This window comes from Aulonocara stuartgranti, assembly GCF_965226115.1.
Source record: "Aulonocara stuartgranti genome assembly, chromosome: 14".
Classification (NCBI taxonomy): domain Eukaryota; kingdom Metazoa; phylum Chordata; class Actinopteri; order Cichliformes; family Cichlidae; genus Aulonocara; species Aulonocara stuartgranti.
In genome coordinates this window covers 27,512,949-27,529,133 of record NC_138950.1, presented here as the reverse complement: position 1 = coordinate 27,529,133, position 16,185 = coordinate 27,512,949, and the positions used below count along the sequence as shown (strand labels likewise).

At 42.4% G+C, this 16,185-nt stretch overlaps 2 protein-coding genes across 2 annotated transcripts in view; both read left to right on the top strand.

Annotated features, from left to right (window-relative positions):
• Positions 1–1,171: 1,171 nt before the first annotated feature.
• Positions 1,172–13,707, top strand: slc19a3b (solute carrier family 19 member 3b). The gene is made up of 8 exons (XM_082503213.1): positions 1,172–1,882; positions 10,371–10,550; positions 10,899–11,064; positions 11,186–11,486; positions 11,680–11,831; positions 12,693–12,885; positions 13,115–13,256; positions 13,523–13,707. Exons 1-8 carry the CDS (start codon positions 1,733–1,735, stop codon positions 13,673–13,675), a joined length of 1,437 nt encoding a protein of 478 aa, XP_082359339.1. The 5' UTR covers positions 1,172–1,732; the 3' UTR covers positions 13,676–13,707.
• A 376-nt stretch (positions 13,708–14,083) lies between these two features.
• Positions 14,084–16,185, top strand: part of LOC309687903 (thiamine transporter 2-like) — a gene marked incomplete at its 5' end in the record, with an annotated part of 55,346 nt that continues 53,244 nt past the window's right edge. Inside the window, 3 exons of the mRNA XM_082503206.1 lie at positions 14,084–14,230; positions 14,545–14,780; positions 14,863–15,343. Coding sequence (XP_082359332.1) covers positions 14,084–14,230; positions 14,545–14,780; positions 14,863–15,343 — 864 coding nt within the window. The remainder of the gene's footprint in view (positions 14,231–14,544; positions 14,781–14,862; positions 15,344–16,185) is intronic.

The following is a 16,185-nucleotide window of genomic DNA, read 5'->3' as shown; positions in this document are numbered from 1 at the left end:
TGCCAAAAAGTGATTTCAAGTTTCTATGTGTGTTTTTTGTTTTTTTTAAATTATGTGTAATGTCTTTACATATATTGATAAATAGACTTTAGACTATATATAAAATAATTACCAGTTTTGCAAGTATCTTTATGACCCGGTCCTTTTTGGCCAGTTAAAATATCTATATTGTCATGCTGCTGCTGTCTTTGCCAGATCGCTCTTAAAAAATAAAATTTTAATGCCAGTGAGACTTTTTTAACGGGATACATAGGCTAAAGGATATATAACAGTCACTTCTAAAATTCTACCTTGTGACAGGAATGTTGTGTGTAGCTCAAGATGAGTTGATATCATTCATGAAGATTACTTTTAACATATATTTCAAATATTATAGGCCAGCAAGTCATGTACAGCAGTTTAAACACGAGCAGTCACTTTTTGGCAGACGATCACTTTTTTTCAATGTCTAATATATTTGCTCTAATAGATTTTAGTAAACTAGATTTACGAAAGGGTTGTATATAAAATAAAAAAATAACCTGTTTTTCAAATAACAGTTTTTCAAGGCTCTGCGTTATTAGTCCTACTTTATAATAAATTAAGTCCTTTTTTAAGCATAAATGATGTGTACATAACTGTGATGCAAGGTTTTTATAGTTAATTAAAGCTAAAAAATTGTAGCTTTTACCTTGTCACAAGAATGCTCTTTCCTGCTCAAAATGACTTATCACTACTAAGACATATGTTTCCGGTATGTTTGCCAGATCAGGAGCTAACAAGTCATTTACGACACCAACAATCAGTTTTTGGTGAATGCTGTAAAACACCTTTTTGGGAGAATCCCTTGTTTTTTCATTTACTGAATTCATAAATAAATAAATACGCAAAATTTCCCAATTTTCCAAACTGATTGATGAGTAATGAGTTTCAAAGTTTATTATACACTGTAGTTTGTTCATGAACTGTGGTGCATACCAGAAAGCAGCTCTCTGCTCTCTGTAACTCATTGACAGTTATCACAAACACTTGATTGCAGTTGTTGCTGCTAAGGGTGGCCCAACCAGTTATTAGGCGTAGGGTGCAATCACTTTTTCACACAGGGGCCATGTAGGTTTTGATTTTTTTTTCCCCTTAATAATAAACACTTTTATTTCGAAACAGCATTTTGTGTTTAAATGTATTTCTGGTGGCATTCATATGTAAATTTGTGTGATGGTCTGAACCATTTCAGTGTAATAAACATTAAAAAAACGGAAATAAGGAAGGAGGCAAACACTTTTTCACCCCACTGTATGCAGATGCCTTCATTTTGCCTGCAATCTCTAGCCAATCTTTTCATATAACTCAATGCAGTGAGTGCAGTCATTTGTAGTAATAAATTGTTTGAAAACATCCAAATATTTCATGTTTTGTTTTATTAGCAGCTCTGTCTTTATACTCTGGGAGGGAATAGTCACTTGTATATTCCCAATATCAGTATGCCTATTAAGAGTGTGAGTCACTCCAATCCCACAATAAATGACTGTACTTATTTCCTCACCGTTCTTCTTGTCTGTTGCTCCCTGACAGGTCAAAGTCTGAATAAGGCATGTGTAGATGATTAAGTGTTTATATCCTAGCTACTTACAAGGTAACCTGACGAAAGCTCAAAGTGCTTTGGTATTAAACCAGATAGTGTTTTTTTAAATCAAGACTGAAGTGCAACTAAAAACAAAAGGAAACAGCAGGGAAATCTCGCTGAGATACTAACATGGGGTGCTGGGCCAAGTTGAAGTCATCTGGATGGGTTTACCCCACAGCCATCCTGTCACTCTATGGATTTTTTGCAAACTGTAGGGTTGCAGAACCTTTCCTGACACCATACCTTATTGGACCACGCAAGAACATTTCTGAAGAAGTGGTAAGGACTACGGACACACTTTCTGTCTTTTATTAAAAGGCAAGGCAAGTCAAGGCAAGTTTATTTATATACCACAATTCAACAACAAGGTGAATCAGTAGTTAAAATATAAGTTTTGAAATTTAAGCTTAAAAGTGTAGATTTGGTGTTTTATTCAAATGCAGCTGAGAATAGGTGAGTCTTGGATTTACCTGGATTTAAATAAACTGAGTGTTTCAGCTGATCTGAGGCTTTCTGGGAGTTTGTTCCAGATATATGGAGCATAAAAGCTGAATGCAGCTTCTCCGTGTCTGGTTCTGACTCTGAGAACTGATAAAAAACCGGATCCAGATGACCTGAGGGATCTGGAAGGTTCATACTGGGTCAGGAGGTCACTGATGTATTTTGGTCCTAAACCATTCAGAGCTTTATAGACCAGCATCAGAACTTTAAAGTCTATCCTCTGACGGACAGGCAGCCAGTGTAAAGACCTCAGAGCTGGACTGATGTGGTCCACTTTTTTGGTCTTAGTGAGGACTCGAGCAGCAGAGTTCTGAATGAGCTGTAGTTGTCTGACTGATTTTTTAGGTAGACCTGTAAAGATGCTGTTACAGTAGATTAGATTAGATTAGATTAGATTAGATAGAACTTTATTAATCCCTCGGGTGGGTTCCTCTGGGAAATTCGATTTCCAAAAAAGCACAGCACCGACAGAAGTTACAGAGTTACAGAATATTATATATATATATATATATATATATATATATATATATATATATATATATATATATATATAATACACACACACACACACACACACACATATATATATATATATAAATACAGAGACAATATAAATAAAATATACGAAGGGGATAAATAGAATAAATAGGAATAAAAATAAAAATACAAGTGAATTGCACATTTCAAGTATTGAGTCTATTGCACCGTTGACTATTTACAAAAGTATTGCACAAAAGGTATTGCACAGTGAGGTGAAGAGGCACTACAGCTTAGTTGTTCCCTCCTTTGTCCTCCTGTTTCCCCTCCCTCTCCCCTCCAGAGAGGAGTTAAACAGTCTGATGGCGTGTGGGACAAAGGAGTTTTTAAGTCTGTTAGTTCTTGTCTTTGGGAGAAGCAACCTGTCACTGAACAGACTCTTCTGGTTGTTTATGGCCGTGTGCAGAGGATGTCTGGCATTGTCCATAATGTCCATCAGTTTCTTTAATGTCCTTTTCTCTGCCACTGTCACCAGAGTGTCCAGCTTCATGCCGACCACAGAGCTAGCCCTCCTGATCAGTTTCTCCAGCCTGGATGAGTCCTTCTTTGCTGTGCTGCTCCCCCAGCACACCACAGCATAGAAAAGTACTCCAGCAACCACCGACTGGTAAAACATCCTCAGGAGCTTCCTGCAGATGTTAAAAGACCTCAGCCTCCTGAGGAAGTACAGTCGGCTTTGGGCTTTTTTATACAGGTGCTCTGTGTTGCATGACCAGTCCAGTTTATTGTCCACCCACAGCCCGAGGTACTTGTACTTGTTGACCACCTCCACCTCCTCCCCCTCTATCTGAACCGGCAGTGGACCTGCTCTAGACCTCCCGAAGTCCACAACCAGTTCCTTAGTCTTTGAGGTGTTGAGTTGCAGGTGGTTTGTGTGACTCCATGCGACAAAGTTCCTCACCAGACTTCTGTACTCCTCTTCCTGATCATCCCAGATACACCCCATGATGGCTGTGTCGTCTGCAAACTTCTGAATGTGGCATAATTCAGAGTTGTAGCAGAAGTCAGAGGTGTACAGGGTGAAGAGAAGAGGGGACAGCACAGTTCCCTGTGGTGCTCCTGTGCTGCTGACCACTGTGTCAGACGTGATGTCCTTCAGCCTGACGTACTGTGGTCTGTCGGTGAGGTAGTCGGAGATCCAAGCCACCAGGCAGGGGTCCACCTCCATCCTGTTCAGTTTTTCTTGAAGCATACAGGGCCGGATGGTATTAAAGGCACTGGAAAAGTCAAGAAACAGGATCCTGACCGTGCCTTTTCCCCCATCCAGGTGTGAGTGGGCTCTGTGTAGGAGGTACAGGATGGCATCCTCCACTCCGACACCCGCCTTGTATGCAAACTGTAGTGGGTCCTGGGCATGTTGTACCTGTGGTCGGAGGAGGTTGAGGAAGAGCCGCTCTAGAGTCTTCATAAGATGTGACGTCAGTGCCACCGGTCGGAAGTCATTCAGCTCATTGGGCCGGTTCTTTTTGGGGACTGGGACGATGCAGGATGTCTTCCATAGGGCGGGCACTCTCCCCAGTCGCAGACTGAGGTTGAAGACTCGTTGTAGCGGCTCCCCAAGTTCAGCAGCACACGCCTTTAGCATCCTAGGACACACCTTGTCTGGGCCTGCTGCCTTTCTGGGGCGAAGCTTCCTCAGTTGTCTCCTGACCTGATCCACTGTGACACTGGGAGATGTTTGGGAGGAGGGGAGGGGGGGAGATGTCTTGCTGCTGAGAGAGGGATTGGAGGAGGGGGGTGTCATGGTGTCAGGAAGGGGGGGAAGCGAGGGAGGTAGGAGAGTGGGGATTGGACTCTGTAGTGAAGGTGAGGGTGGGGGGGTTGTGGGCTGGTCAAACCTGTTGAAGAAGTTGTTAAGTTCGTTTGCCTTCTCCACAGTCCCCCCCACTGTGCTTTTCTTGGTGTTGTGGCCTGTGATGGTTTTCACACCATTCCAGACCTCCCTCATGTTGTTCCTCTCCAACTTCTGCTCCACCTTCCTCCTGTAGGTGTCCTTTGCTTCCCTCAGGCAGCGTTTCACCTCCCGCTGTGCTGCCTTCATCTCCTCCTTCACTTTGCTCCTGAAAGCCTTCTTCTTCATGTTGAGGACAGCTTTGACTTCCTGTGTTACCCACGGTTTGTTATTAGGATAACACCGTACCGTCTTAGCAGGGGCGACCGTGTCCACACAAAAGTTGAGGTAGTCTGTAAGACAGTGTGTCGCCCCCTCTATGTCCTCACCATGTGGGCTCAGGAGCACATCCCAGTCTGTGTTGTCATAACAGTCCCTCAGAGCATCCTCCTTTTCTGGGGTCCATCTCCGGATGGAGCGCGTTGTGACCGGCTGCCTTTGGACGAGGGGTGTGTATTGTGGCTGTAGGTAAACCAGGTTGTGGTCTGACTTCCCTAGTGGGGGGAGGGGGGTGGCTCTGTATGCATCTCTCACATTAGCATACAGTAGGTCAATTGTCCTGTTGCTCCTTGTGGGACAATTCACAAACTGGTGAAAAGCAGCCAGAGTAGAGTCCAGTGTGGCATGGTTAAAGTCTCCAGATATAATAATGAAAGCCTCGGGGTTTTGTGTCTGAAGTCTTGCTGTGACTGTGTGTATTTTCTCACAGGCAGCTGTTGTGTCGGCCCTCGGAGGGATGTAAACACACACACAGATCACATGACTGAACTCCCGAGGTAGATAATATGGCCGCAAGCTAACAGCTAGCAGCTCCAGGTCCGGACGGCATACCGAAACTTTAACGGAGACGTGTCCAGGGTTACAGTATCTGTTGTTAACGTACAGTAATCAAGCCTACTAAAGATGAATGCGTGGACTAGTTTTTCCAGGTCCTGTTGAGACATCAGATCTTTTATCCTTGAAATATTCTTGAGGTGATAGTAAGCTGACTTTGTTATTGTCTTAATGTGTTTTTCTAAGTTTAGGTCTGCATCATCACTACACCCAAATTTCTCGCCTGGTTTGTGGTTTTTTTGGTGTATAGATTGAAGTTCTCTGGTGACCTGTAATCGTTTTTCTTTGGCACCAAAGACTATTACCTCAGTTTTGTTTTTGTTTAGCTGGAGAAAATTGTGGCACAACCAGTCATTAATTTCCTCAATACATTTACCAAGAGCCTGTACAGGGCCTCGGTCTCCTGGTGACATTGTGATATATATTTGTGTGTCATCTGCATAGCTATGATAGTTTATTTTGTTGTTCTTTATAATCTGTGCCAGTGGGAGCATGTAAATGTTAAACAGAGGGGGTCCCAAGATGGAACCTTGGGGAACTCCTCATGTGATACTTGTCTGCTCAGATGTGAAGTTACCTATTGATACAAAGTATTCCCTGTTTTCTTAGTATGTTTTGAACCAGTTTAGTACAGTTCCTGAAAGACCTGTCCAGTTCTCCAGTCGTTTGAGTAATATGTTGTGGTCAACTGTATCAAATGCTGCACTGAGATCCAGTAAAACTAGGACTGACATTTTTCCACTGTCTGTATTCAGACATATGTCATTAAACACTTTGGTCAGAGCGGTTTCAGTGCTGTGGTTCTGTCTAAAACCTGACTGGAAGGCATCATTAGATTAGATTAGATTAGATTAGATTAGATTAGATTAGATTAGATTAGATGAAACTTTATTAATCTCTCGGGTGGGTTCCTCTGGGAAATTCAGTTATACAACAGTTCATAGCAGTTATTTTGTTTTAAGAAGTAATTGAGCTGTTGAGAAACTGCTTTTTCAATGATCTTACTTAAAAATGGGAGATTTGAGATCGGCCTGTAGTTGTTCATTTGTGTCATGTCAAGATTGTCGTTTTTCAGTATAGGTTTAATTACAGCAGTTTTTAGTGGTTCTGGAAACACGCCTGATATTAAAGAAAAGTTGACGATCTGTAACAGGTCTGACTCGAAGACTTTGAGACCTTTTTGAAAAAACTTGTTGGCAGGCCATCTAAACAGCAAGAGGAGGAGTTCAGTTGACATAAGATGTCCCCCAGGTCTTTGCTGTTAATCGGGTGAAACTGTTTCATGGTGTTTAAACAGTTTTTCAGTGGACACGGTACATATCCTGAATATGCTGTTGATGTACCAATTGCTTGTCTAATCTTTTGGATTTTTTTCTGTGAAGAATTTGGCAAAGTCATTGCAGGCCATGGTCGAATGAAGTTCAGCTGCCACTGACACAGGAGGGTTTGTTAGCCTGTCAACTGTAGAAAATAAGACCCGAGCATTATGGCTGTTTTTAGTGATGATGTCAGAGAAGTAGGACCTCCTTGCACTCCTCAGTTGTAAATTATAATTGTGAAGTTTTTCTTTATAGATGTCATAGTGAACCTGGAGGTTTGTTTTTCTCCATCTGTGCTCATCTTTCCTACACTCTCTTTTTTCATTTTTCACTAGTGTGGAGTTTCTCCGTGGAGACTTTTTCCTTCCAGAGATAACCTTCACCTTAATGGGAGCAATAGTGTCCATTACATTTAACATGTTAGCATTGAAGCTATTGACGAGCTCATTGACTGAACCTCTGGACAGGCCAGGTGTTAAGGGGAAGACCTGGTTAAATATCTCACTACTGTGTTCTGTTATACACCGTTTTGTGATCACTGCTGTTGATATATTTGTGTGGGCTGAAATTTTACTTTCAAAGAAAACACAGTAATGATCAGACAGGCCCACATCAGACACAGTAACGTTTGAAATGCTCAGGCCCTTGGAGATCAGTAGGTCAAGAGTGTGTCCTCTATTATGTGTGGCCTCTGTTACATGCTGAGTCAGCCCAAAGATGCCCAAAGTGTTACTCAGGTCTTTAGTCCCTTTGTCCTGAGGGTTGTCCACATGGATCAGATCACAGACAGCAGTTCACTGAGGTCATTAAAAAAGTCTGTGCAGTATTTGGGAGGCCTGTAAACATTAAGAAACACAACTTTGGATGGGGCCTTCAGCTGTAAAGATTCAAAAGACTGAAAACTTCCAGGAGACAGCTGCTTACATTGAAATGATTCATTAAATAAGACAGCAACCCCCCCTCCTCTCCTGCTCACCCTGGCCTCACTGATAAAACTGTAGTTAGGAGGGGTCGTCTCGATGAGAACAGCTCCACTGTTACTTTGGTCCAACCAAGTTTCAGTTAAAAACATAAAATCAAGGCTGTGCTCAGTGATTAAATCATTAATTAAAAATGTTTTCCCAGCTAAAGATCTAACGTTTAATAAAGCCAACTTAAGTGTTTTAGAGGTATTATTTGCCCCCTTGTGTTTGGGAGCAGTCTGTGGCACACAAGGTATGTTTACTATATTTAAAGATCTTTTAGAGTGCAGCTCTCTGTGTTTTGACCAGGCCACATGTCTCCTGTCACCTAAAAGTACAGAAATTTTAAAACCTTCTAGTAAACAGGGACCCAGCTTCTCCTGGGAAAAGTCACCACTAGGGCTGGGCGATATATCGAGTTTTTTAAAAATATCAATATATTTTCATACGAGATATAGGATGTGACAATATCGTTTATATCGATATAGTCTATGTTACGTTATAATTATACTTGTGGAGCCGCAGGTTTGCCTCTCTTTCGTCCACTTATGTCTCTACGCAACGTTACTCGGCCTCGCCTCTCCTTCACTGAACACAACTCCCCCTCCCCCATAGCTTTACCTGCAGGCAATGACAAGATGAAAGAGGAAAATCTCCGCTAGCGAGTTACCTCGGATCGCCCCGTGCGTGGGGCTGGACGGTGTCAACGTGTTAGCGAGCTAACCGCGCTAACGAGCTAACCGCGCTAACGACATGCAGCCAGGAGGGGCTGCACGGCCTAAAATCCTTTCATTTTCTCAAAAATCGACAGTGCGCCTTATGTATGAATTCTGGTTGTGCTTACTGACCGCGAACCGATTTTATGTGGTACACAGCGCTCAGCAATCTGTCAAAAAATGTTTTAATATGACTTTGCTAAGCTACGGAGCTGCACCGCTTGATGGAGCCGCCTCGCGGAGTGATAGTACTGTGCTTCAACGTAATATTACCGTACTGTGTGTGTATAAGGACCACAAATGGCACCTGTTCAGAGACGTGGTGCAGCTGTGAAATCTGTCTCTTTGTTATTACGCTCAGCGTCTATTAGTTTACATTTTTACTGCACAATTGTGAGCTTTTCGTTATGCACAAAAACAACATTGTTTTCTTTTATTTATGGACCATGATTATTTAATAAATGCTGATAATTTATTTTTGAGTAATTTCTTCATGTACATCTACGCTGTATGTAAAGAAAATGCCCATTTGACATCTGGGACACAGTGTGACTAAGAACTCTCTTTTTGTTCTTAACTTATGGCTTAAAAAAAAAAAACGAGATATATATCTTATATCGCCATCCAGCTAAAAAATATCGAGATATGAATTTTGGGTAATATCGCCCAGCCCTAGTCATCACTGCCATAATCCTCGCAGCCCGGACCCTCCACACATCACACATCAGACTGCGGAGACAGAGCATGAAGGTGGTAAGGAGGAGCTAAGGGGGACGAGGCTGGGCAATGTAACTTCGATTACTCTGTTGAGGGCGGGGCTCGATGGCGAACCTTTGGCTGCTCTGGTGGGGGGTTATGGGGGACAAAAAGGGATTTGGCTGGGGGGTAGATCTGAGCCCAGCATTGACCTGCTCTATCATCTTCTCAGTGAATTTCAGGTGTGGCGAGGAGGGAGAAAGGGAGGGGGAGGAGGGTGATGGCCTGTCAGGGGTTTGGGGGACTGGGGAAGGTTGTGGTCCTTGGTCCTGGTCGTTGGTGTTGTTGAGAGAGTTGGAGGCAAATAGGGACCCCTCTTCTCGCCTCTGATGTCTCTCCTTTCTGCAGCTCATCCCAGGTGGGGGCAGATGAGGCTCCTCCTCAAGGTTTCTGCTGGGCTTTGTCTGTTCTTGCAGTACTGTTTGTTCCTCTTTATGAGATAGCTCCTCGTTTATCTCAGCCTTGGTGCTTGGCGCCAAGCACAGATGGATGATGTATGGAATAAAACAAGTTGGAGGTGAACAGTTTCACCCCTGACTTGTTAAAATTAAATCCATTTGCTTTAAACAGATGCCTGCGTTCCCAAAAAATATTAAAATTATCAATAAAATGCACTGAGTGGTCAGTACATGCTGATATAAGCCATTTATTCAGTGCAAACAACCTGCTGAATCTCTCATCTCCTCCTCTGACTGGCGGTACAGGTCCACTGATGAATACAGCTGCATTCAGAGAGTTTACAGTATTTAGTAATCCAGTAAAGTCCCGTTTCAGAACCTCCGTCTGTTGTTTGGACACATCGTTTGACCCTGTATGCAGAACAATGTTTGTCACAGTTGGATATTCATCTGCAATTTGAAGAATTCTCTCAATCAGGTTGTTTGACCATATCCTTAGGAAACAGAGGACTTTAGTGTTCTTACCGCACATCCTTTGTACATCCTTTACAGCAGAGTCAGCCACAATCAGAGTTTCAGGCCTAGCCTTTAGCTTTCCCTGTGGCCTTTTACTTTTCAACAGATTTTCAGACCTTACTTCACTGCTTTTAGATGGATGGTTGTCCGATATAGATCCAAGGTCCTTTGATAGTGGAGCAAATCTGTTCTGCAGTTTCACATTCAGCACTTATATGAAAGCAAAACAAAACAAATAAACATGCATCAGTTTTCATAAGCAGTGCGATATGCATGTTATGAAAAAGAAGTACAAATGGGATCATCAGTACTGTTTTGTGGTGCTTGTGGTTTCCAGCTGACCAACTACCTGTTTCCTATCTGGACGTATTCCTACCTGGCCTTTCTTTTCCCCGTCTTCCTCCTGACTGACTTCCTGAGGTACAAACCCCTTATTATAGTACAGGGGTTCTTTCTCATCACCAACTATATTCTACTGTGCTTTGTCCCAGGTCTTCCTGCTATGACTTTCCTTCAGGTCAGTTAAAACTTCTTGTTGTTGTTTCAAGAATGATTAATATATAACACTGAAAGGTGCTGTGAAAAAAAATACTTTGCCACTTCCTGATTTCTTACTATTTTGCATACTTGACACACTTACATCCTTCGGATCATCAAACAATTTTTACTGTTAAATGTAGCTAGTCACAATCTTTTTCACACAGGGCCGGGCAGGTTTGGATCGCTTTCTTACCCTTGAAGAAATCTTTTAAAAGCTTTTGTATTTATTCCAGTTATCACAACTTAAATCATACCGTTGTTAATGCATTTAATAGAGTTTATCATGATCTACTGCCTCTTTACAACTGCTCTATTCCATCAACAGGTCAACTATGCTGTAGTGACTTCCACGGAGGTTGCCTACTTTTCCTATATTTACAGTGTAATTCCAGTAGAGAATTACCAAAGAGCTACTGGTTACCTGCGCAGTGCAATGTTGGCTGGATATACATTTGGCGCCACCCTTGGCCAAATGCTTGTCTCCCTTGCTGGTATGGGCTCGTAGTATTTGATCACAATAATATGAAAAATAACATTTGATGCATGACAAGAAAGAAAATTATGAACTGAACTTTAAACAAGCACTAATGAATGATCAATTGTAACCAACAGGCCTGGACTACTTCTATATCAATACTATTACCCTGGGAATTGTGAGCGTGGCATTTCTCGTCTCATTCTGGTTGCCCATGCCCCAGACAAGCATGTTCTTCAAAGGGAAGAAGGCTGCAGCAGTAGACTGCCAGCAAGAGGGGCCACAGGGAGAGAAGGAGTCAGTGACGGATAAGGATGGAGAAGGCTCGGGGAAAGGGAAGATGGAATATAATGGCAGTGCTGGCTACTGCAGCAGAGAAAACGTGGCCGCTGCAGTTCATCTGCTTTGGCAAAGCTTCAGGGAGTCCTACTCTTCCAGGCATTTCTTTTCTTTCAATATTTTTTTTAAATCACTAAGATGCTTTGAGTGCCCACTTGCATTTAATTAACACCTGGGATTACTACTAATTGGTCCAAATTTTTATAATGTATTCATAGGGTACTTCTTTTAAACAGTAGAAGTAGCTGTACAGTCATCATCATAATCTCTTGTCATAATTATCACCATTCAGACATTTAATCTACTGGTCCCTGTGGTGGGCTCTGGCCACAGCTGGTTACGTGCAGGTCTTCAACTACATCCAGCTTATGTGGGACCATATAGAGCCATCTGCCACATCATCCATCTACAACGGAGGAGTGGAGGCTGCATGCTCTCTTGTAGGTAAGATTGGTGTTAGAGCGGGTTATTTTAGATTAAAAGTAATAATTACAAGATGTTTCAGTCAAGCGACTGTAACAGCGTGAATGTGTCTACATCAGTCAGGGTGAGATACATATTGTTTGTTTTGGTCTGACCTCATTTATTATATATAATATATATGCTCTTAATAAATGACATATGAGATAAATTGAGATAACTTTACTTTTCAACTTACTTTTATATCAGAGTAGAGGAAAAATGATGTAAGAGGGGGTCCACTCATTTGTACTGCAGTGAGCTGGGAGCAGGACTCTAATCAGAGTTCTCTGTCTCTGCTTCAATTAGAAAAGGCGAGAAGACTGCAGCACAACCACATCATGTAGCAAAATAACATTTAACAATGTCATTACAGGCTGCCATTTCTGAATGCACATAGATCTATAAAAACCTGCAATTAAAGGGAATCAGCTGTGCCATATCTGTGGTAACTGATTACACAGACAATGTGTATTGATTTTGAACAGGAATAGCAGCACCCTGGTCCTTTTGGTTTAAGCTCGGCCCGCCTCAGTGCGAGAAGAAGAAGAGTAATTGCTTCTATTAAGGAGATAGAGTTAAAAGGTAATGGATTCTTTGATTATTACTGATAGTTGTTTCCAGGAGTTGGGTGAAACTGGTTCATCATAATAAGCAAGCGTTGTGGAGGCCAGGAAATGCATGAGTGTGCATGAGGCCACCGCGGCCTTTATTCTCCCGTTAAAGGGAGGTTAGAAGTAATGGATGAATCAGGGAATGACAATGGGAAGGATGCAAATGTGCAGTGGAGGCGCCGTCCGCTGGGATGTCAGACTAATTGCTTTATTTTTCTTCTTCATGGGCCAGGTGCTGCAGCAGCCTTCTCTGTGGGCTACATCAAGGTGACCTGGGTTGTGTGGGGAGAGCTGGCTTTGGGGATGTTCTCAGCTGTAGGGTCAGGTGCTGTGTTTCTGATGGCATTCACGAGCAGCATCTGGGTATGCTACGTCGGTTATGCCATATTTAAATCCTGTTACATGCTCCTCATCACCATCACAACGTAAGTGCATGATAGAATTTCTCCACGCTGCTCCTCTAAATGTGTTTTAAAAGTGACAAGAACAACTTAAAGAATTCATTCAAACGGACTGTTTTGTCAGTTCAATACAGAGGAAAGGATGACAATATTAGTTTAGAGTCAGCTTACTGGTTGCAGTGCCATACAAATCTATTGCAGTCTTAGAGTATGTGCTGAATCTCTCATAATTATAAGGACTTTGTCACCGCAGGTTTCAGATCGCCTCTAACCTCTCCATGGAGTGCTATGCTCTGACTTTTGGGATCAACACTTTTGTAGCCCTCTCACTGCAGACCATCATTACAGTCACAGTTGTTGATGAAGCTGCACTGGGGCTGGACATCGTGACGCAGGTACGTGTACAGGCTGTAATTATACTACTGCGTATTTGAATGGCAGCACACGGGGATTTAACAACAACTCAAAGTCAAGAACCCGATGGCCCCTTCAGCGTTCTGCTGCTTAACTGAAGCACTGAAATGTGAGGACAGAGTGACACCTGGTGGTTATCATTAGCTGTTGCACGCAGGTCTATTTGATGCAGGTGGTTCACTGCCATAGCATAGATAAAATAATTCTAATAATGCTTAGGATTATGTGTCGTCTCTCTGCTCTGCAGTTTATCATCTACGGCAGCTACTATGCTGTCATATCGCTGCTCTTTTTGATCCGAGGAACCTACACCGCATGTGTGAACAAACCCTGTCTCCGGCACACGGAAGCCAAGGAACCTGAGTGTGTGGAGGAGGTGATTGCTGCAGAGCGTCTCTGACCTGTGTCAGTGCCCGACAGGTTTTTGGAAGATTGGAACTAATTTACCTTAAACAGCTGCAAATTAACTAACGAGAGCTTGTAAATATGCTTTTCTTAAACACTACAAACTGTAACATTAAACGTTTATACACTGAAAAGCAAACATTTATGTGTTGTGTATTTTTGCTATCTGCAACCCAGACAGGAAGACAAACAACACAATAAAACAGTTACTTCTGATTGGTATTAAAGTCCAGAGTTTTGGGCGCTTACCTGTTTAATTTATCAAAGTTTTATCTCAGCTTGTGCTCGAGTGTCACCAAGATTGTGTTGCTCTTTGACCAGGTTGCTGATTAACAAAATGCCTAGAGAGTTGTGAGGTATTTTTCCCCCATCACACACTTACACATGAAACAGGAAAGCCAACATGGAGGCAGTGAAGAAGTGGAGATCAGACTGGAAGTATCCCACTATTCTGCTTTGCATTTATGGATTCTTCAGCACAGTTAGACCACTGGAGCCTTTTCTCATCCCATATTTGACAGGACCGGATAAGAATCTGACAACTGAGCAAGTATATATGACATATGCTAGAAAGGCTATAGTGTAATTCAATCAAAACAGACTTAGAAAAGAAATGATTTTCAGTTTTTCGGTCCTTATGGTGAAAAAGTTGGTAACTTGCTCTTTTGTACATGCTGCAATTACAAATAATCACACACACATGCACACACAAGCTGGTGATTCATAGCAGAGAGATAACCGGCATCTTTAAAAAGATAAAAATAAAAAATCTAAGTGATAGAAATCCAATCAAGATTCTGAAACCTTTAATCATTTGCTATAAAGTCATGCATTTCCTGCCTTTGATGAGTTTTTCCCTGACAGGTCAACAATCAAATTTTCCCAGTGTGGACATACTCCTATCTGTCCGTACTAGTGCCGGTGTTCCTTCTCACTGACTGGCTGCGTTACATGCCTGTAGTGGTGTTTCAGTGTGTTATGATCTTCATCACCCAAGCACTGCTGCTGTGGACAGCAAGTGTGCCAGCCATGCAGGCTATGCAGTTCTTTTGCGGAGTTGCGACAGCCAGCGACGTGGCCTACTTCTCCTACATTTACAGGTCATGTAGTACATCTCACAGATTTGGATTTTTAGCATTGCTCATGGGAGACTTGACATTTTGAATATGCTCTTTATTACAGTGTAATAGATTTGAAGAGATACCGGAAGGCCACCTCTTACAGCCGCAGTGTCCAGCTCCTGGGGTATACAGTGGGCTCCGTGTTGGGTCAGCTGCTTGTCAGCTTCGACCTCATGTCATACAACAACATCCTGGTGTTCACTCTGGTTCTCACTGCCATCGCTCTCCTCACTTCCTTCTTCTTGCCAGTGCCACAGAAGAGCATGTTCTTTCATCAAAGACGTGGGAGACAGACTGCAGCAGAACAGTCAAACGCAATAAATGCATCACTGGAAGATGGAGGAGGTGAAATGGTGGAGAGTGGAGAAGGAGAGCCTGATGCTGAGAAGCTTGAATCTATCATTACGCAGAGTTGCGGCCAAGTCCTCCTCCAGCTGTGGAGGGATTTCCGCCACTGCTATTCCTCTAGACAGCTGCTCTACTGGTCTGTGTGGTGGGCAATGGCTACCTGTGGGTATAACCAGACTGTCAACTATGTGCAGGTCAGTTATGAACAGTGTTGGGTAAGTTACTTTAAATTAGTAACTTAGTTACATTACTAGTTACTTCTATCAAAAGTAACCCAGTTACTTCAAGTTACTCGTTACTTTCAGAGTAACTAGTTACTAGGGAAAGTAACTTTGGTTTTACTCAGAATTCTCTTGTTTATGTGTTGCTTCCGTAACTGGATACCCAGCAAGATTGGCAGTCTTCTAGCTTGCTTACTTGCCACAAGTGCACTGTGCCACCTACCAATAGAAAGGAAAAGATAATGTGCACATTTCCACGAGAGAAATCCCACGCCTGATTCTATTTAGCCTGCTTTTTACATCCAACACAAAAACTGCAGTCGTGGTGCTTTCGATTGTACTCAGAACTCGGAAATTCTGCCTTCTGAATAGGAAGATGTAGGTAACACCAGACTGCAGATGAGCTGCATACAGGGCTGGACTGGGACAAAAAAATCATCCCGGGCATTTTGACTAGAGACCGGCCCACCATTATAGGAAAAATCATAAAGCCTTTGAATGAAAATAAACACTGTTGTGACAGTGATGTACACTGTTCTGATGGTACATATGCATCAATCTATCAATCGTTTGTTGCAAGACTCAGATAATTTTTTTTTTAAAGTGAGACATTTTAAATGAGAATAAGAAAGTATTTCCTTGTGCCCCCATTTCCCTTTTAATGCCCTACATGGACCCCTGGCAACACTTTGCTAGACCCGCCCCTGCACAGTTACCAGCTATCAGCTACTTAGAAAAGGATCCTGGTGTTATTTGTCTCTCAGAAACAGTTCATAACTTCCCTTCAACTCATTCATGTGACCTAAAAGGTAAAC

Coding starts and splice junctions, on each gene's coding strand:
- slc19a3b (XM_082503213.1), top strand. CDS start 1,733: ATGGGGTGCTGGGCCAAGTTGAAGTCATCTGGATGGGTTTACCCCACA. Junction 10,551..10,898: donor CTGCTATGACTTTCCTTCAG/GTCAGTTAAAAC, acceptor TTCCATCAACAG/GTCAACTATGCTGTAGTGAC. Junction 11,832..12,692: donor GGCTGCATGCTCTCTTGTAG/GTAAGATTGGTG, acceptor TTCATGGGCCAG/GTGCTGCAGCAGCCTTCTCT.